We start from the raw sequence: 22,499 nt of genomic DNA on the forward strand, positions 1-22,499 counted from the left end.
TCTAAATAAGAATGGCTAATATCTTTGTAATAAAACTCTATTAAGTTTTCAACCAAGCCAGGAAAGAAACAGGGTGTTTGGCCCCTGGCAACAAAATCTATGGTACTACCGCTAGAAAGATCTAGAAAACAAGGTTACCTAACTCACCTTGAATAAAGAAGGCTATTAGGAGCTTCAGCCACATTGAGGTCTGAAGGGAAGAGCACCTTCAGATCTTTGGCCTAGTGTGATGAGCTCAAGTAGCCAAAGATCAGGGCCTATGCACTACCCAGCAGATCACTATGGATGCCCAGGTTGAGATTAAAAGCCTCCTAACGACTGAGCGAGTGAAGGATAATCATCTAAACCAAGAACTGCTAGGAACAATATTTCTACAGAGAAGCCATCTGTCTGGAGGACCTGGACCTGGAGTTTTTACTTAATGAGAAAAGATAAGAACATTATAACCTGCACTTTATTTATTTTAATAAATTTACTTACTTGTTTTTTGTATTTTGGGCTGTGTTGGGTCTTCGTTGCAGTGTGCGGGCTTCTCATTGCGGTGACTTCTCTTGTTGCGGAGCACGGGCTCTAGGTCCGTGGGCTTCACTAGTTGTGGCATACAGGCTCATTAGTTGTGGCTCGCAGGCTCTAGAGCGCAGGCTCAGTAGTTGTGGCGCACGGGCTTAGTTGCTCCATGGCATGTGGGATCTTCCCAGACCAGGGCTCGAACCCGTGTCCCCTGCATTGGCAGACAGATTCTTAACCACTGCGCCACCAGGGAAGCCCCTAACCTGCACTTTAGAAAAGACCTGAAAAGCAAACAAAGGAAGGAAATTCACACATACAATCTTTAGAAAAGAAACATTTCTCCAAAGGAAAGAATATATAATAGTTTGAGGCAACCAATCAGGGATCAGCTGGTTTCATTTGCAGGAAAATGTCATACAGAGATAAATATTCAATAACTGGATACAGCAGGCCTTGAAGATAGCAACCATTGTTGTTTACCATAGGAGACTATAAATATTAACATATCTATGAATAATAACTAGCACTGCTGATAATGCAATAATTTTTCACCTTACATATACCCTCAGACAAGCATGATAGTGTCTTTGAATGTAAGAGACAATGAGTCTATGTGAAGGACTTAGTTCAAAGTACTGGTTTGTTTTACACCAACTGTCAAACAGGCCTCTCAAAACTCCTCTAAGTATTAGAAACAGTGACCTGGGGGTGAAAGGCTTGTAGCCCAGGAACTGATCCCTTGAGCCACCCAGATATCAATCCCTGACGATTTTGATTAATCCATGCTGACTAACCAGATTTGAATCAATAGAAATTATCTGTAACAAGAAACTAATTGTGTATTTAGTAAGTTCAGTGAAAGTTTTGGTGGCTTTAAATTTATATGGAAAAGACCCTACTGACTTTTGAAATCAAAATTCATACCACCTTAAGGCAATATTGCCTTGGGTTATAATAACTTACGGTGTTCTACTTTCTCTCTTGAGTAATGTATGGTCTGAAGGCATCGAATCTGTTTACTCATAAACTATGAAATTCTTTCATTGTTGTTTATGGAGACTTTAGATCTATTCACATAATGTAAAAAAGCTCATAACATGTACCTCTGTACCACTTTCATACACCATCCCTGTTTAAATGAAGCAGCAAATCACAGCCAATTTCAACAAACGTTACAATCTCAGCTCAAATTATGCAGTGGCTTAGAATAGTAAAAAGATGTCCCTAAAGTTGCATCATCTTTAGGAGACAGGAGACCTCAGGTGTTGGAGAGCTGCTGAGAGGCAAAGTGGATGAACCAATGAACCAGTGCTGAATTTATATTGTACTTTTCACACAGGAAGATTATCTAGGCCTCCAGTACACCTACACGTGAATGCACGTGTGACATCTAACTCTTTTCACTTCATTTCCTTATGGACCATTTTTCTGGAAAAGAAGATGGAAAATTTCAGCCAGCCACAAATGGACTGAGACCCACCAATCTCATTTCACATTGAGCAGGTGTCCCAGACAGGGTTTGAAACCAAGCTACAAAGGTGAAAAAAAAAAAAAGAAAATACTATTAGAGCTAAACAGATGGCCCTTCGTAGGAGCTATGGTACCAACTTAAGCTGGGTTTGTCTTAGTATCTAGAGTAAAGCCTTGCCTCATAGTTCTTTGCAATTCAATATTATTAAAATCCTCTTTTTAGCACAAACTGCTAACATATCTAATAGAAGGACCTTACTAATCATTTCTCTCTCGAGGAGGAAAAAAAGTCTAAAGGCCAGAGCTTGAGGTCACAGGTCTATGAGGGAAGGCAGCAAGGTCTGTACTTTATCAAATGCAGGAACCACAAGAAGCCTTCACCTCTTAACCAGGGTGCTCTTTTTGTGGCCAAAAACAGAACTGTTCAAACCATTCTTTGCCTTAAGTGGATAAAAACCCCTTTGAATATTCACCAGAACCCTCTAGCAAGCCTGCATTCCTTATATTAAGGATTTTAAGCAGACTATTGGTATTTGTTCTGAATAGTTGCACCACTGTACCAAGCACACGTAGGGCAATAGGTGAAAGGGTAAAGAGCCCTTGTTTAATAGAATTTACATGCTGTGTGAGTCTCAACTGTTTAGCTGCCTGATAGAATTTTTATAAAGCCTAAAATAAATATCCATAAACTTAGATATGCAGGAGAACTAAAAAACTGCTTGTTTTATTTCTTCAAAGGTCACACTCTTCCCATGACATAACAGTAAATAGCATGATAAAATGCCTTCAATATATCATAAATTATGGAAAATAACCATTGACTTTTCTAGATAGTTTGGGATATAAATACTTGGGACATTAATGTTATAGATGCTTTTCAAATATGAGCAAGAAGTATTGCCAAACTCATACTGTTCAAATAAATCATGAATGTGATAAAAATTAGAATGATATTGGCCACACTTAGAAAAAAATGGTTCTAGAATAGTCCAATTTACTCATAAAATACATTGGGTTGAAATTTCACAGATTTGAAAACCATTGACAGTGGACCCAGGACCACTATTGATATATCTGAAAATCTATTTGATTTTGTCCTCTGATGTCTCCAGATTATAAATTCCCTGGTTCAGTGGTACCACTTAAAAATTCAAGTAATGCCTCAGCCCACTAACGTGTTTACCAACTATCCTAACTAATATCATTTAAAAGAAATAACAAAGTAAAAGCATCCTTAAGAAGATACAACAGTAGTATCCTAGGCTCTCTTCAAAAATATTTATCTATTCTCTAATCCATATCTCCAGCCCTGACTTGTCACAAAGCCCCATTCCTGTGTATCATCTACATATAGCATATTTCCGGTTAAATTTTCCTCAGTATCTCAAACATTATAAACCAGGGGAAAGCAATCTATGACCTATGGCCAACTTTAGCCGGCAGCCTGTTTTTGTAAATAAAGTTTTCTTGAAACTCAGCTACCCAAATTCATTTACATATTGTCTATGGCTTCTTTTGCCCTACAATGACACAGCTGAGTAACAGAGATCATACAGCCCACAAAGTCCTTTACAGAAAAAATTTGTCAACCTGTTATAAACACAAAGGAAAACTTAGGATCTTTTCCCCAAGACATGTGCCTCTCTTCAGTTCCTACTACTATAACTCTAAGTTGGGGGCTTATCATGACACATTCATTTTTTTTTAATTTATTTATTTTATTTTTTTGGCTGCTTTGGGACTTTTTTTGGTTGCGTTGCTGCAGGCGGGCTTTCTCTAGTTGCGGAGAGCAAGGGCTACTCTTCATTGCGGTGCGCAGGCTTCTCATTGCAGTGGCTTCTCTTGTTGCAGAGCACAGGCTCTAGGCGCGTGGGCTTCAGTAGTTGTGGCATGTGGGCTCAGTAGTTGTGGCTCGCGGGCTCTAGAATGTAGGCTCAGTAGTTGTGGCGCACAGGCTTAGTTGCTCTGCAACATGTGGGATCTTCCTGGACCAGGGCTTGAACCCGTGTCCCCTGCATTGGCAGGCGGATTCTTAACCACTGCACCACCAGGGAAGCCCATGACACATTCATTTTATGGCACAGCCTCCATTCTAGTTATATATTGCCACATAACAGAATACTCCAAAACTTAGTGACTTAAAACAACAACCATCACTGTTTTATATTTCTTGATTCTGTGAATCAGATATTTGGGCAAGATTCTGCTGAGCAATTGTTCTGCTCCATGTGGCATTAACAAGAGTTACTCATTGGAATTTATCTGGTAGCTGGCTTGTCTGGAGGGCTCAAGGCAGCTTCATTCACATGTCTGGTGCCTTCAATGAGGACAGCTGGACAACTGGATTCAGCTAGGCGCTTTTGCCTGCCCTACAGTCTCCAGTTTTTGCTTATCTGACACCATCATTCCTTGTGACTTTCAGTGTGTACATCTTCCCAATTTTTGAGTTTGTTGAGGATGCCTGTGCTTGTTTCCTGTTCCCCAGAGTTCCCAGCACAGTGTCACTCAATAAGTGTTGTCCTACTTAATAGGCTTTAACTTATGACCTATTTGCTTCAATATAATATCTTCCAGGTCTGACTAATTCCTGTTATCAGGGCATCAGGGCTAGGATGATCTGCACTCCTACATCATCCTAAGTGAATTTAGGAGCGCTTTTCTGTTTAGTGCTACTGTTACCTTTTGCCAGCCTGGACGAACATGTTATAACAGACAGAGAGAGACAAAGTCATTTGAGGTGGGGGTGGGGGAAGGAGGATGCAGGGTATAATTCAGTGTCATCTATGCAGTAGATACCAAATAAATATTAAATGAAGACGATAAGCCCACATCAGGACAGATAGATTTGCGTGGAGAAGCCAATGAATGAAAATTTTAAACATGTCACAGTCCTTTGGACACTTTTATAAAGTATAATTAATTCTGGTATTGAAGAACAAATATAATTTATAACTCTTTAAATGAAATCATAATAAAGGGGAGAGAAAGTACTATAGAAAAGAAGTAGGTATAATTAGCTAATTTAAGATTCAATCTTTTAAGTATGTTCCACATTTCTTACACTCTGGATCCATATTTTGTTTACTGTTTCCCCAGAACCTTAACAGTGCTGGAAACATGAATGTTATTCAAGAAATATCTTGTTTGAAGCTATACTTGCCATGCTAGTATTCTATATGCTGTAAAACCAAATTAAATAGATGGTGTTCCTGCCATCTAGTTGCAAAACTATCTGAAGAAAGGGACTATTTTAGGCAAAATTGTTCCATTTGGGGGTTATATTTTGCAAAGTAACTACAAATAAGAAAGTTTGCTGTTATATTTACTGCTTTAGAACCAAAAAAAAAAAAAAAAAAAAGCATATCTATTTTGGACCAGAATATGGCTCAGTTTGAGTTTTTAAGGTCTGGTATACCTGACTTGGTTTCTGGTGTTCTAAGATAACATCAGAAGGAGCCTTGCCTTCTCTTACAGAAAAGCCTAATGGCTAGCTAATTTTGAAAACGAATTTCTTCCCTGCTGCTCTCCTTAACCACAGAGACAGTCATTTGAATGCTTTACAAAAAAAGGCCTCAAGCCTCCTCGTGTTTCACCTTTTCATTGCTCTGCCGATCATTTAGAGGGCAGACTTGTTCCAGACAGCTTTAATTAAACGGTACCAAGGATGCAGATAGATGTCAATGGAAATGATCCATAACATGAGGCTAAGCATGTATTTAACAGTGTTCCATCCAGTTCAATCACCTTCTAGCATTTCAGTGGCTGTATATTCATGTAGCAAAGAATGAATGTGTATGTGTGTTTTTTTTAATCCATCCCATTAGTGGCCATATGCTTGCGCTTCACTGGATACAAGAACTGTCTGCAATCTGCCAGGGATTTAGGGACATCAATAATTTGTGAATAGTCATGTTGGTACTGGTCGAAGGGTTAAGTGCTCTGCACACCAGGGGCACCTCTTAGGGGATTTGAACTCTTAGTTGACTGTTAGGAACCTTATCCCCTGTGAGGTTTCCTACTACATGCTGCTTGTCAGATGCATCCAGCTGTAGCTGGGAAGCATTATTAGCTCTGGGATTTAAAGATCTGTGTTAAGTACTGATAGAATGGTGTCTTTGAGTTAAAAAGCTGGGAGAGTACATTGTGGCAAACTCAAGGAGGTTTTCATGCTCCATGTTTAGGATATATTCTTTCCTTTTGCCTATTCTTTCATACAGTCCTCGTGGCTAGATAACACAGCATCCTTTTGAGAAAGAGTTTATGTTTAACACTTGTTCCTACCACTTTCTGGTAGATTCTACTGTATCAGCCAAAGTAGAAAGATAAATGTCTCTTTAAAATAAGAGAAATTTTGCCATGAAAAGCTTTTCTTCCCATTTCCCTACCAGAGGGTGAAGAATAGGTAACATGAGTGAATTTTGAAGTTTGGTCTTCAAAAATTTTTGAAGTACTGGTCTTGCATGAAGATTTCTCAAATAGAGTTATTTTAATACTGAAAGCAACAGAGATTTTATGAAACCTTTTGCCTTATGTGCTAGCCTGTAACTTCATGTATACCTAAGCCTCGTCTGTCTTACTCACTGTTGTAGCCCCAGCACTTGGCCCAGTGCCTGGCAGATAGTAGTTAATAAATGCTTGCTGGGTGAAAGGATGGAGGGAGGGAGGGAGGGAGGGAGGGAGGGAGGGAGGGATGGGAGAAAGGGAGGGAGGGCAGGAAACACTTGGGAAAATACTTTTGTACGTCTGACCTGCATGCAAGTAGTTGCTCTCTAGTATTTTCTAGAAGCTGTTTTGGATGTGGCAGTGGATGTTTAGCCATAAAACATGTTTCAGTAGTTTTAATGAATGTGGGTTTCAGAGTAAACTTATACTATTATGACCTCTTAGTAATACCAGCACTTAGTTTTCTTGTTGGGTAAATTATAGGAATAATTATGTTGTGATGACAGGTTTCCAGATTATTTTTTCTACCACATACCTAGATGTGATTTTGTTTTAATATGACTGAATACTACCAGAGTAAGGCATATTGCAGTTTCTTAAAGGAGGGTAATGATGATTAAGCACAGGGATCTTTAGTCTTTCTCTCCTTAAATATCTAACTGATCTTAAAGACAGAGATAATTTGTCTAGCTGACAGCTGATATTCTATGTGTGTTTGTTTCCAGTAATTCCAGCCTTCTTACCCTGGAGTAGTTTTATCCATCCCTTAATTGTCCCTAGCTGATGTACAGAAGGTTTTTTTAAACTTCTTAACTGCACAATGAGGCCTCAGTGGACACCTAGATTGTGTCTGCTTGGGAAGATGCCAAGCACTAATGAGTATTTTGTTTAATGTAATGGAAACTGAAAGTGCATGGGTCTTCCTTGACTGATCAATGCCCACTTCTGTTGTTTGAATGTATCTATACATTCTGAATTCTAGAAGAAAGGTCACAAGGGGACAGACCACTTAGTGTCTGCCTAAGAAGGACTTGAAGATTCAGAACTTGTGTTTATATGGAGCTCAGTATAGGTAGAAAGTACTTGAATTAATACTTTAGCCCTTCCTCCTCTGTTCAGATATGCCATCCTTTCTTTCAAACCCAAATTCCATAGTCTTAAACATTTTCATGTTAATTTTAAAATGTTCATGTTAACTTATTCCCTAATTATTATTTTTTAAAATTATGTTGTTAAATTCTAGCCCAAGCAATATATATTTCTAAGTAATTATCTATTTCATCATTATTTTATTATTATAACATAATTGGTATATATTTACTTTATTGTTTGCTTTTTTCAAGTTTAAGTCACAATGTGTTCAATACAAATTTTAAAATAAATAATTAAAACACTATTTCTTAGTTATATAAAAAGTCAGATATGCTGGAAAACCAACCTTAAGCAACTCAGTAAGCAACATGATCAAGTATGTTTGAGTAAAAACTAATGATTTCCATGTGCTACTAATGCTCTACACACAACTAAGTGGAAAGTGTAGAGGGCGTTTCTGAGATTTCATTGAACTATATCTTGTTGAACAGATACACAGCTCCCTCTGGTTGTATTTATAATTTATAGCCTGCTTGAATGTGCCAGATAATTTTCAAAAGTAAAGATTTCAAGCTACTTAAAAACTCAAAAGAGATTTACCTCTCATCTAAAGCTTCCTGGGTTTAAAGATTTCATAAAAAGTCTGTGGTAAGAAAAGATGGGTTTTGAATCTGGAGAATGGAAATATTAATACTTCCTCAACTTTGAGTATAATGACTCACTTTCTCTTTGTTTATTTCCAAACTATCATCCTGCTTCAATCATACTATCACATGCCTTTGGAGACTCTGGAACTATGCCTCCCCAAGCCCCCCTTGAAATAGAGTTTATAATAGAAACCTTGCCTGACCCTTAATAATTGTTACTTTATGGAAATACTGCAATACCTAAACTAAGTTGCTTATTACACCAAACATGAAGTCCTTTGACCCTTAAGGTTCAATATTGATCAGCCCTACTTCTGTCAATACTCACCTCTAGTGTCAACAATTTTCAATGTGGAATAAATTCAGGAATGGATAGTCTTCTTAACCCACAGAAATTCAAAATATTTCATTCCTATGCATTATAATTTTTATCCAGTTAAATAATTTTCTTATTTCTTCCATACTCTGCATGATTGGAGATTGGGCATCATTGTGAATATATCATTAAATGTGATTACAATAAGAAGTTAGCTATAAATGATTCTTACATTGGGTACAGGATTCATGTAAAAAATTTCACTGATAAAATGTTTCTCTAAAGAAGACTTAAAGCAAATGTATTGCAAATTCAACAAAAGTGGCTGAGCTATTTTTCAATCCTGAGATCACGATGGGGGAAATGCTTTTAAAAAGAATATTCAAGTGCTTGCTTTGCACTTGGATAATGCAATAGCAGATTCATTTTTTTTTAAGCTGCCGTATTTTTCAGATTGTCAAATGCACATCAAAGAGCTATTCTCTTGGCAAATTTTATGAATTTCAGTTCCATTTTCTTGACAATTTAAAATTCAATTATTCCAATTATAACTAAAGGTCATTAGTCTAATGTGGCAACTTCGTGACAGTTTTAGTTACAAGAGAATTTCTCAGTTTAGAGAGGAAATTCTGCCATATGAGAAATTTTTATTTACCAAGAAGTTGGATGATATTAGAAAAGATTTTTGTTTTCTTCTTTTGCTTTTATTATTTATTAATAAAAATGTATACTTAGGGGATTGGAACCAAGATGGCGGAGTAGAAGGACGTGCTCTCACTCGCTCTTGTGAGAACACCAGAATCACAACTAGCTGCTGGACAATCATCAACAGGAAGACACTAGAACTCACCAAAAAAGATACCCCACATCCATAGACAAAGGAGAAGCCAAAATGAGACAGTAGGAAGGGCGCAATCACAGCAAAATCAAAGCCCATAATTGCTGCATGAGTGACTCACAGACTGGAGAACACTTATACCACAGAAGTCCACCCACTGGAGTGAAGGTTCTGAGCCCCACATCAGGCTTCCCAACCTAGGGGTCTGGCAACAGAAGGAAGAATTCCTAGACAATCAGACTTTGAAGGCAAGTGGGATTTGATTACAGGACTTCGACAGGACTGGGGGAAACAGAGACTCTACTCTTGGAGGGCACACACAAAGTAGTGTGTGCATCGGGACCCAGGGGAAGGAGCAGTGAACCCAGGGGAGACTGAAACAGACCTACCTGCTAGTGTCGGGAGGGTCTCCTGCAGAGGCGGGGGGTGGCTGTGGCTCACCGTGGGGACAAGGACACTGACAGCAGAAGTTCTGGAAAGTAATCCTTGGTGTGAGCCCTCCCAGAGTCTGCCATTAGCCCCACCAAAGAGCCCAGGTAGGCTCCAGCGTTGGGTTTCCTCAGGCCAAACAACCAACAGGGAGGGAACCCAGCCCCACCCATCAACAGTCAAGCGGATTAAAGTTTTACTGAGCTCTGCCCACCAGAGCAACACCCAGCTCTACCCACCACCAGTCCCTCCCATCAGGAAACTTGCACAAGCCTCTTAGATAGCCTCATCCACCAGAAGGTAGACAGCAGAAGCAAGAAGAGCTACAGTCCTGCAGCCTGTGGAACGAAAACCACATTCACAGAAAGACAGACAAGATGAAAAGGCAGATGGCTATGTACCAGATGAAGGAACAAGATACAACCCCAGAAGATCAACTAAATGAAGTGGAGATAGGCAACCTTACAGAAAAAGAATTCAGAATAATGATAGTGAAGATGATCCAGGACCTTGGAAACAGAATGGAGGCAAAGATCGAGAAGATGCAAGAAATGTTGAACAAAGACCTAGAAGAATTAAAGAACAAACAAACAGAGATGAACAATACAATAACTGAAATGAAAACTACACTAAAAGGAATCAATAGCAAAATAACTGAGGCAGAAGAACAGAAAAGTGACCTGGAAGACAGAAAGGTGGAATTCACTGCTGCAGAATAGAATAAAGAAAAAAGAATGAAAAGAAATGAAGACAGCCTAAGAGACCTCTGGGACAACATTAAATGCAACAACATTCGAATTATAGGGGTCCCAGAAGGAGAAGAGAGAGAGAAAGGACCAGAGAAAATATTTGAAGAGATTATAGTCGAAAATGTCCCTAACATGGGAAAGGAAATAGCCACCCAAGTCCAGGAAGAGCAGCGAGTCCCATACAGGATAAACCCAAGGAGAAACACGCCAAGACACATAGTAATCAAATTGGCAAAAATTAAAAACAAAGAAAAATTATTGAAAGCAGCAAGGGAAAAACAACAAATAACATACAAGGGAACTCTCATAAAGTTAACAGCTGATTTCTCAGCAGAAACTCTACAAGCCAGAAGGGGGTGGCATGATATACTTAAAGTGATGAAAGGGAAGAACCTACAACCAAGATTACTCTACCTGGCAAGGATCTCTTTCAGATTCCATGGAGAAATCAAAAGCTTTACAGACAAGCAAAAGCTAAGAGAATTCAGCACTACCAAACCAGTTCTACAACAAATGCTAAAGGAACTTCTCTAAGTGGGAAGCATAAGAGAAGAAAAGGACCTACAAAAACAAACCCAAAACAATTAAGAAAATGGTCATAGGAACATACATATCGATAATTACCTTAAATGTCAATGGACTAAATGCTCCAACCAAAAGACAAAGGCTTGCTGAATGGATACAAAACAAGACCCATATATATGCTGTCTACAAGAGACCCATTTCAGACCTAGGGACATATACAGACTGAAAGTGAGGGGATGGAAAAACATATTCCATGCAAATGGAAGTCAAAAGAAAGCTGGAGTAGCAATACTCGTATCAGATAAAATAGACTTTAAAATAAAGAATGTTACAAGAGACAAGGAAGGACACTACATAATGATCAAGGGATCAATCCAAGAAGAAAATATAACAATTATAAATATATATGCACCCAACATAGGAGCACCTCAATACATAAGGCAACTGCTAACAGCTGTAAAAGAGGAAATCGACAGTAACACAATAATAGTGGGAGACTTTAACACCTCACTTACACCAATGGACAGATCATCCAAAATGAAGATAAATAAGGAAACAGAAGCTTTAAATGACACAATAGACCAGATAGACTTAATTGATATTTATAGCACATTCCACCCAAACACAGCAGATTACACTTTCTTCTCAAGTGCGCATGGAACATTTTCCAGAATAGATCACATCATGGGTCACAAATCAAGCCTCAGTAAATTTAAGAAAATTGAAATCAGGGCTTCCCTGGTGGCGCAGTGGTTGAGAGTCCGCCTGCTGATTCAGGGGACGTGGGTTCGTGCCCCGGTCCGGGAAGATCCCACACGCCATGGAGTGGCTAGGCCCGTGAGCCATGGCCGCTGAGCCTGCGCGTCCGGAGCCTGTGCTCCGCAACGGGAAAGGCCACAGCAGTGAGAGGCCCGTGTAACGCAAAAAAAAAAAAAATTGAAATCATATCAAGCATCTTTTCTGACCACAATGCTATGAGATTAGAAATGAATTACAGGGGAAAAAATGTAAAAAACACAAACACGTGGAGGCTAAACACTACGTTACTAAACAACCAAGAGATCACTGAAGAAGTCAAAGAGGAAATCAAAAAATACCTAGAAACAAATGACAATGAAGACACGACAATCCAAAACCTATGGGATGCAGCAAAAGCAGTTCTAAGAGGAAAGTTCATAGCTATACAAGCCTACCTCAAGAAACAAGAAAAATCTCAAATAAACAATCTAACCTTACACCTAAAGGAACTAGAGAAAGAAGAACAAACAAAACCCAAAGTTAGCAGAAGGAAAAAAAATCATAAAGATCAGAGCAGAAATAAATGAAATAGAAACAAAGAAAACAACAGAAAAGATCAATAAAACTAAAAGCTGGTTCTTTGAGAAGATAAACAAAATTGATAAATCATTAGCCAGACTCATCAAGAAAAAGAGGGAGAGAACTCAAGTCAATAAAATTAGAAATGAAAGAGGAGAAGTTACAACAGACACCGCAGAAATACATATCATCCTAAGAGACTACTACAGGCAACTCAATGCCAATAAAATGGACAACTGGAAGAAATTCTTAGAAAAGCACAACCTTCCAAGACTGAACCAGGAAGAAATAGAAAATATGAACAGACCAATCACAAGTAATGAAATTGACACTGTGATTAAAAATCTTCCAACAAACAAAAGTCCAGGACCAGATGGCTTCACAGGTGAATTCTATCAAACATTTAAAGAAGAGCTAACACCCATACTTCTCAAACTCTTCCAAAAAATTGCAGAGGAGGGAACACTCCCAACCTCATTCTATGAGGCCACCATCACCCTGATACCAAAACCAGACAAAGATACTACAAAAAAAGAAAATTACAGACCAATATCACTGATGAATATAGATGCAAAAATCCTCAACAAAATACTAGCAAACAGAATCCAACAACACATTAAAAGGATCATACACCATGATCAAGTGGGATTTATCCGGATGCAAGGATTCCTCAATATATGCAAATCAATCAATGTGATACACCTTATCAACAAATTAAAGAATAAAAACCATATGATCATCTCAATAGATGCAGAAAAAGCTTTTGACAAAATTCAACACCCTTTTATGATACAAACTCTCCAGAAAGTGGGCATAGAGGGAACCTACCTCAACATAATAAAGGCCATATACCACAAACCCACAGCAAACATCATTCTCAATGGTGAAAAACTGAAAGCATTTCCTCTAAGATCAGCAACAAGGCAAGGATGTCCACTCTCACCGCTACCATTCAACATAGTTTTGGAAGTCCTAGTCACGGCAATCAGAGATGAAAAAGAAATAAAAGGAATACAAATTGGAAAAGAAGAAGTAAAACTGTCACTATCTGCAGATGACATGATACTACACATAGAGAATCCTAAAGATGTCACTAGAAAACTGCTAGAGCTAATCAATGAATTTGGTAAGGTTGCAGGATACAAAATTAAGGCACAGAAATCTCTTGCATTCTTCCACACTAATGATGAAAAATCTGAAAGAGAAATTAAGGAAACACTCCCATTTACCATTGCAACAAAAAGAATAAAATACCTAGGGATAAACCTACCTAGGGAGACAAAAGACTTGTATGAAGAAAACTATAAGACACTGATGAAAGAAATTAAAGATGATACCAACAGATGGAGAGATATGCCATGTTATTGGATTGGAAGAATCAATATTGTGAAAATGACTATATTACCCAAAGCAATCTACAGATTCAATGCAATTCCTATCCAATTACCAATGGCATTTTTTAAGGAACTAGAACAAAAACTCTTAAAATTCATATGGAGACACAAAAGACCCTGAATAGCCAAAGCAGTCTTGAGGGATAAAAATGGAGCTGGACGAATCAGACTCCCTGACTTCAGACTATACTACAAAGCTACAGTAATCACGACAATACGGTACTGGCACAAAAACAGAAACATAGATCAATGGAACAAGATAGAAAGCCCAGAGATAAACCCACACACCTATGGTCAACTAATCTATGACAAAGGACGCAAGGATATACAATGGAGAAAAGACCCTGTCTTCAGTAAGTGGTGCTGGGAAAACTGGACAGGTACCTGTAAAAGAATGAAATTAGAACACTCCCTAACACCATACACAAACATAAACTCAAAATGGATTAGAGACCTAAATTAGAGACCGGACACTACAAAACTCTTAGAGGAAAACATAGGAAGAACACTCTTTGATATAAATCACAGCAAGATCTTTTTTGGTCCACCTCCTAGAGTAATGGAAATAAAAACAAAAATAAGCAAATGGGACCTAATGAAACTTAAAAGCTTTTGTACAGCAAAGGAAACCATAAACAAGGTGAAAAGACAACCCTCAGAATGGGAGAAAATATTTGCAAACGAATTAATGGACAAAGGATTAATCTCCAAAATATATAAACAGCTCATGCAGCTCAATATTAAAAGAACAAACAACCCAATCCCAAAATGGGCAGAAGACCTAAATCGACATTTCTCCAAATAAGACATACAGATGGCCAAGAAGCACATGAAAAGCTGCTCAGCATCACTAATTATTAGAGAAATGCAAATCAAAACTACAATAAGGTATCACCTCACACCAGTTAGAATGGGCTTCATCAGAAAATCTACAAACAACAAATGCTGGAGAAGGTGTGGAGAAAAGGGAACCCCCTTGCACTGTTGGTGGGAATGTAAATTGATACAGCCACTATGGAGAACACTATGATGGAGGTTCCTTAAAAAACCAAAAGTAGAATTACCATATGATCCAGCAATCCCACTACTGGGCATATACCCAGAGAAAACCACAATTCAAAAAGACACATGCATCCCAATGTTCATTGCAGCACTATTTACAATAGCCAGGTCATGGAAGCAACCTAAATGCCCATCAACAGATGAATGGATAAAGAAGATGTGGTACATATATACAATGACTATTACTCAGCCATAAAAAGGAATGAAATTGGGTCATTCGTTGAGATGTGGGTGGATCTAGAGACTGTCATACAGAGTAAAGTAAGTCAGAAAGAGAAAAACAAATATATATTAATGCATATATGTGGAACCTAGAAAAATGGTACAGAAGAACCGGTTTGCAGGGCAGAAATTGAGACACAGATGTAGAGAACAAACGTATGGACACCAAGGGGGGGAAGTGGTGGGGGTGGGGGTGGGGGTGTGATGAATTGGGCGATTGGGATTGACATGTATACACTGATGTGTATAAAATTGATGACAAATAAGAACCTGCTGTATAAAAAAAATGTATACTTAATATTTCTTCCAATCCCATATTTATAATGTATAATATCTCATGCTTCACTCCCATGATTAACATCATCAAATTAATAGAAAATGCTTTCTAATATTGCTGGTTTTATCATCGTTATATTTTGTCTTAAATGTTTCTTTTGGGTTATATTCCTTTTCTAATTTTAAATAACCTTAACCTGAACATAATTTTCAGATCTAGGAAAGGACATTTTCATTTCAATCATGTCACAGGTAGAATTTCTGTTAAGATGAAAAAGCAGAAAAGTTGGAGACCCGGTAAATATTTTAACATTGGTTCCACTTGGTATGATAATGGAGAACTCCTCAGGCAAGACACACCAAAGAACCAGACACAGTGGGTGCTGGGTGTCAGGCCAGAACAAGATACAAGAGTCTTTATCCCTGTCATAACCCCAAAGAAATTGACTTTGCAGTGGTAGATAAATGTATTCAACAACTATTGGCTGTGCACCTGGTCTGTGCAAGGTCAACAGTGAAAACGCATCATTTTTCTGTTTTTGCATTTTAGAGTTCCAGACACTGTTGGAGGCAGAGATGGACAAGATGGCATCTACTCTGGTTCTGGTACCTGTGACCCATTTACACAGAGGAGAACTTATCCATGTGGCATGCTGGCTTAGCACTTAGACCACCAAACAAGAACTCCACCACTCTGCTTAAGGAGCAAGCTCTTCACACTAACTGTTCTCAGCACCATTCTGAAATGTCTTTGTCTCACTGAGGCACAGCTGTCCTAAGGATTTTAATACTGCAATCCACAGGGCTTTTGTTAAGCAATAAGACCCCAAATGACCTTTTCTACCTAGGTATCAAGATTTCAAAACTATTCCCTATCAGCACAAACTCTCTGAACTTTTAGCTTCCTGCTAGAGCTGTGTAAAGTCAGCTTCTTCTGAACCACTGGTTGAAACTTGTAAAGGGACTGATTTTTCTGGTATTATCGTTTACCAATTGCGTCATCATTATCACTTCTTGTCCACTGACCAGAGAGTTTGTACTTGTAGATGACAGTTGTATTGGCATTCTGTATGGCTTCCCTATCAACGCACTTTTGAGGCCCAGTATTTAGCAGAGAATGTTCTTTTCTATATAGCAGATTATTACGTGCATCCACTACTGTGCTAAGCATGCATTTTACCTGCATTATTTCATTTAATCCTCACAGTGATCCTCTATGGTGCAAAGAGATAAAAATGACTAGGACATGGTCACCACAAACTGAAGAACCAGGACTTGAACCAGGGTGGTCTGACATCAGAGCTCTCATTCTTAACCACTTCATTTATACTGCTTCTGTAAGAATGGCCTTTCTATAATTAAAATTATATAATGGATTTTAAAAATCTGTTAGAAGAGTAAATTCTAAGAACATGAAAACTAACTCTTGGTCAAAATGAAAGTTTTTTATTAGTGTGCTGAAAATAGAGCTAGAGAGGCATGTACATTTACTTCTAATTTACAAGTTGGTACACAGGAGCAGAAAATGTAGTGATAAAAGACTATTTCTGTCTTTTTAGACATCTAGCACATTCTTCTACCACCTAATTGTGTGGGTACATATTCTGCAGTGTCCTTCAGTATCCCTACCACAGTCAAAAGGTTCTGTATATCTATTTGCATATATGTGATAAGGTTTATTTTGAATAAAGAGTGAGTGTGATTTCATTTTTCCCTGTGATATATAACCATGAATCAATAAAGATTCCTCCTGAAACTTCTCCAAGGAATGGCATGAATTTCCAATTAATCTCATAACTTCTCTTTAACTGTTTGGCCATATTCCATAATTGATAGATGTTATTTTAATTCAGATACAAAGAGAAAGAGAGAGAGAGAGGATATGCCCAGGCCAGAGAATGGGGTATACATCAAGTTTTAGACACATTTTGCTCACCTAGTCAATCAATGTTTTTTGAGACCCCAAAATACTTTGGCTGATCCCTGTGACTGTTATTGTCGGTTATTAGCAAACTGCAAAAATGACATGCCCTAAAAAAATCCATCAAATTGGTGACCAAACTTGCACAGGGTCTCGGACATCAAGGCTATCACTTTTCAGCCACAAGTGTGGCTGTCACCACACTTTTCAAGGGTGGGGGTCAATGGAAAACCACTTAAGCCTCTATAAAAGATGGCTTTTAAGGAGCTGTTTCGCTGATGGAACCTGGTGGACTGGGATAGAGAAGGCACTTGAAGTCTGAGTAAAGATGTGCAATGAAAGTGAAAAAAACATAAGGGCAGAAACTAAAGAAATATTGAGATAATAAAAACAATATATTTTCCTTCATTATTGCCTACATGATAGCATCCAAGTCCCTTCACACAGCATTCAAGGCCCTCTACAAGTTGATGCTAACCTAGTTTTCAGGTCTTAGTTCCCAGAACTCTCCCATGTGTTTTCTGTCCTGCTATCACACTGTGTGCTTTTTCCCAGTGACATGGCATACCTTCATGTATGAGTGCCCCTGACGCCTTTCCTCCTCTGTCCCCATGTCATCTGCTTCACAAAATACCACTCCCTTTTTATGAAAATACTGAAAACTCTCCTCTCCCCAACCTCCACTCACCACACCCACCAAGCAGAAGTAATTGCCTTCTCACTGAGTGTCTCTAGTTCTTTTCATAACTTCTTTATCATGTTGACATGTGCTAGGAGTCAAAACACATCTCTTATTCACCTTGGTACACCTAACACATAGTCAGCATTCAATACACTTTTATTGATATGTGCTGCTTTTGTGTGTCCAGGCTGGTTTCCACTCCCTGGCTCCTCCATGATACCCCTTCTCCCTACCTTTTATTTTTAGAATGTTCTCGATAATAATGATGATGATAATTGGCATGTGTATAATACTCTATCAATTACAAGCACTTTCAAATCTGTATTAGTCTTCTAGGGCTGCCATAACAAAATACCACAGACTGGGTGCCTTAAGCAGCAGAAATTTGTTTTCTTACAGTTCTGGAGGCTAGAAGTCCAAGATCAAGGTGTCAGTAGGTTGATTTCTTCTGAGGCCTCTGTCCATGGCTTGCAGATAGCCACCTTCTCACCTCCTCGCATAATCACCCCTCAGTCTGTGTTGCTTGCATCATAATCACCTCTTATTATAAATTCACCAGTCATACTGGATTAGGGCTCACCCATATAACTTTCTTTTACCTTAAGTACCTCTTTAAAGGTCCTGTCTCCAAATCCAGTCACATTATAAGGTACTGGTGGTTAGGGCTTCAACATATGAATTTTGGGGGAACACAATTCAGCCCATAACAATATCCACTACCTGATTTATGCTTACAAGCAATAGCTGTAGCCTCTCTGTACCTCTGCACTATTTTCACAGTGAGCGTCTTCAAAATACAGCACTTCTATGCCTAACTCTACTCCTTCCAGCTTCCACAGTCTAGATCTCAAGTCTATTTATTTTGGAAAGGGGCTTTATTCCTCAATAAGTGAATAAAGACAACGGTTCCAAATTCTAGGGTTTCGTACAGAGTTTATGTTGTCAAAAGCCAAGCTTTCATGTCAGTATAAGAAGAAAAAGAAAAGCTGCCCATTTTTTAGCACTGAGAAAATAGGAAACAAATATCATATGTGGGGGAGGGTTTTGCAGTCATTAAAAGCTTGAGAAAGGGATCTAGAAGTATATATATTAGCCATTTCAACTGGACAAATGCTGGCCTAGTTAAGAAGGATGACTGGTACTTACTACTGAGTACATTAGCCTACACTCTGACCCTGGGACCTATGAAACACTCACTGACATGAATGGCTCCTTTCATGTGAAGTAATGTGCTAACTTTTCAAAAGGGTCTTGATTCCAGGCCAGAGTGAGGAGCATCGTGCGTACTACAGTATATTGACTAAAGCCTCCTTAGAATTGTTGCCACATTAGTCAGGGGTAAGCAGGGCACTCTTAAGCAGTATGAAGACACTAGGTTTTGCAGGTCTCACCCATTTCTGTCTCCTCCATCATAAATCACTCTCATACTGTGTCCAGAAAAAGCAATCACCTGCAATCCAATGCATTTCAGTGCTGCATTTGAGCTCCAGGGGGAAGACACAGTGGATGAAACATTAACCGTGACCTAGATTTGGAGCTGGCCCAATGTTGGGCCTGCCTTACTTCAGAAGGGGAGTCACTATCCCCTGTCCTCTTTTCACTCAAGTGTTGAAAAGTGGGGAAACAATGCAAAGGTTCAAGGCATGATCATATGATAACTCCTCTCTAATCAAGAATCATTTCCCTTCCTTTTATGAGGTGGGAAAAACTGAAATCATCCCTGTGAGGGGCTGCTGATTCTACCCTTACCAAACCACTATATTCTTCTCTCCCCCTTTATTCTCCCTTTCACTTCCTCAGGATTTTAACAGAAACAGTTTATATCAGTATGGTGATGCAACTTATGTGTGTAAATAAATGCAAATAGCTATTAAATGTTCAGGAGGTAGCATAACCATTTTTTTTAACACAGTTTATACTGGCGAGTATTTTTTCATAATTTTCTAGATCTGCTGCCAAAGAGCACTTCCCAGAGATCTTTGTAGCAATGCATACATCCAGACTATGGTTGCAAGAAATCCAGGATGCTGTATAGACGGGATCACCTTCAGGGTTTGAAATTTAAGAAATTTTTGCCATTAGGTGATAGACCTTCACATCAATATTTAGCTAGCAAGGTTTTGATCTTGGGGTACACAAATATATATTTGACTTTTGGTTCTGGAATCTTCTAAAAATATATATTTGGGCCAATTTTATTGTTTCCTTGATTTTATTAACCATGCCCTCTTTTCAGAATAATTTAGGTTTTAGTGATTGTATCAGAATTAGTCTATGCTCCTTCAGATGGCCAACAGGCACATGAAAAGATACTCAATATCACTAATTATTAAAGAAATGCAAACCCAAACTATAATAAGGTATCACCTCACACGAGCCAGAATAGCTATCATCAAAAAGTCTACAAATAATAAATGCTGGAGAGGGTGTGGAGAAAAGGGAACCCTCCTACACTATTGGTGGGAATGTAAATTGGTGCACCCACTATGGAGAATGGTATGGAGCTTCCTTAAAAAACTAAAAACTGAGTTACCATATGATCAGCAATCCCACTCCTGGGCATATATCCAGATAAAACTCTAATTAGAAAAGATACAGGTACCCCAATGTTCATAGCAGCACTATTTACAGTAGCCAAGACATGGAAGCTAAATGTCCATCAACAGATGAATGGATAAAGAAGATGTGGCAGATGTATATAATGGAATATCACTCCACCATAAAAAATAATGAAATAATGCCATTTGCAGGAACATGGATGGACCCAGAGATTATCACACTAAGTAAGTCAGAAAAGGCAAATATATGACATCATTTATATGTGGAATCTAAAAAATGATACAAATGAACTTATTTACAAAACAGAGATAGACTCATACACATAGAAAACAAACTTACAGTTACCAAAGAGGAAAGGCAAGGAGGGAGGGAGGGATAAATTAGGAGTCTGGGATTAACAGATACTACTATATATAAAATAGATAAACAACAAGGACCTACTGTATAGCACAGGGAACTAAAATCAATATCTTGCAATAACCTACAATGGAAAAGAATCTGAAAAAGAATATATATATATATATATATATACGTATGTATGTATAACTGAATCACTTTGCCGTATACCTGAAACTAACATAACATTGTAAATCAACTATATTTCAATCAAAAAAAATTAGTCTATGCTGATGACTACTACAGCATCCAAAATACAAAGTTGTGTTAGAAGACTCTATCAGTGCACAAAGTTATAGGCAGTTATGGGAAAGTAAGTATTTTTTTAATGAGTCTTTATTTCCTTCTTGCTGATGTATATCAGGCTGTGAAAATATCTATTAGTATTTTTTTCCAGATCTCTGCTGTGTATGTGCATGTCTGCCTAGTATGTCTCATCCTTTCTCTTATCACTCCTTAGAGTTCTGCCTGCTCTTTCTCTAATTGCTGGGCAGTAAGAGAGATGGACGGATCAGGCTAAGCAAGTAGAGCCTGCAGAGAGCAGAAACAGATTTACTAACTTTGATGATGGCTTCTAGAGAGTCCTCACCATACACATGGCTGGGTTGCCATAAAGCCAGCTGAGCCAATCACCCTAAATAGATTAAAAGATGACATAGACAGATTTTAAGCAGAAATGATTTCATTCTTTCCTCTCACCAGTTACATGGTTAGCTGTTTCGTGCACTGATTTGTTATACCACAGAGGGCTGCCTCACAGTCCCTGCCAGCCTTCTGAAATCTTGATGGTACTGGAAACTGACTGTCTCCTGGGAATGTGCAAGAAAGAAGGTCTGAGCTCCTCTCCTCCAAAGACACTCTTTTCAATCCTTTATCTCCTACTCATGTGCAATAGTCTAGTCTATCAAAATACAGTGATTGAATAAAACTTTTATTTCAGATAACGAATGCACTGATTTAATTAATAAAGGGTTTGTACTACATGGTATTATAGTTCCCTAAATGAACACTGAAATGCTAAAATGGAAAAACTTACCATTGGTCCAAGTTAAATCATAGCCACTTCTTTTAAAATGCATACCCTAATAAGACACCAACCCATTTGATACTTTTTTAAAAATGTGTTATATAAGTGCTTAACATTTTCCAGCTGTTTTAAAGCCAACTGTTTTTCCTGTCATAAGTACATCTGGCATCAGGCAAACAGATTATAGCCATGGACAACTGACTAATTTATGATGTTTTTATATTTTCATATTTTTGGCAGACTAATCCTGGTTGATATATTAGCCTAGCTTTCAGAGGTGAATCTTAAAATCTTGTACTCTTAACAACCCTTTTACCTTTTTCTCTCCCAAACCCTAGAATATTTTTGGCATGTCCTAAAATTTAATTAAAAAACAGAGACAGGGCTTCCCTGGTGGCGCAGTGGTTGAGAGTCTGCCTGCCGATACAGGGGACACGGGTTCGTGCCCCCGTCCAGGAAGATCCCACATGCCGCGGAGCGGCTGGGCCCGTGAGCCATGGCTGCTGAGCCTGCGTGTCCGGAGCCTGTGCTCCGCAACGGGAGAGGCCACAACAGTGAGAGCAGTGAGAGGCCCGCGTACTGCAAAAAAAAAAAAAAAAAAAAAAACAGAGACAGGGAGAATGA

At 38.5% G+C, this 22,499-nt stretch overlaps 1 protein-coding gene and 1 long non-coding RNA gene across 8 annotated transcripts in view; one reads left to right on the forward strand and one right to left on the reverse strand.

Moving 5' to 3' along the window:
* Positions 1-17,035, forward strand: part of DPH6 (diphthamine biosynthesis 6) — a 442,679-nt gene extending 425,644 nt beyond the window's left edge. For 5 of the 7 annotated variants that reach the window (XM_060294493.1, XM_060294494.1, XM_060294498.1 and 2 more), the window contains one exon: positions 15,841-17,035. In XM_060294493.1, coding sequence (XP_060150476.1) covers positions 15,841-15,959 — 119 coding nt within the window. In that variant the 3' untranslated portion in view covers positions 15,960-17,035. The remainder of the gene's footprint in view (positions 1-15,840) is intronic. The other 2 variants (XR_009563051.1, XM_060294496.1) reach the window with 2 other exon arrangements.
* The window catches only part of LOC115845904 (uncharacterized), a 143,901-nt gene that overhangs the window by 38,802 nt on the left and 82,600 nt on the right, over positions 1-22,499 (reverse strand). Inside the window, exon 3 of the long non-coding RNA XR_004036692.2 lies at positions 481-791. This is a non-coding gene — a long non-coding RNA (uncharacterized lncRNA). The remainder of the gene's footprint in view (positions 1-480; positions 792-22,499) is intronic.

The sequence above is a fragment of the Globicephala melas genome, chromosome 2, assembly GCF_963455315.2.
Source record: "Globicephala melas chromosome 2, mGloMel1.2, whole genome shotgun sequence".
Taxonomy (NCBI): domain Eukaryota; kingdom Metazoa; phylum Chordata; class Mammalia; order Artiodactyla; family Delphinidae; genus Globicephala; species Globicephala melas.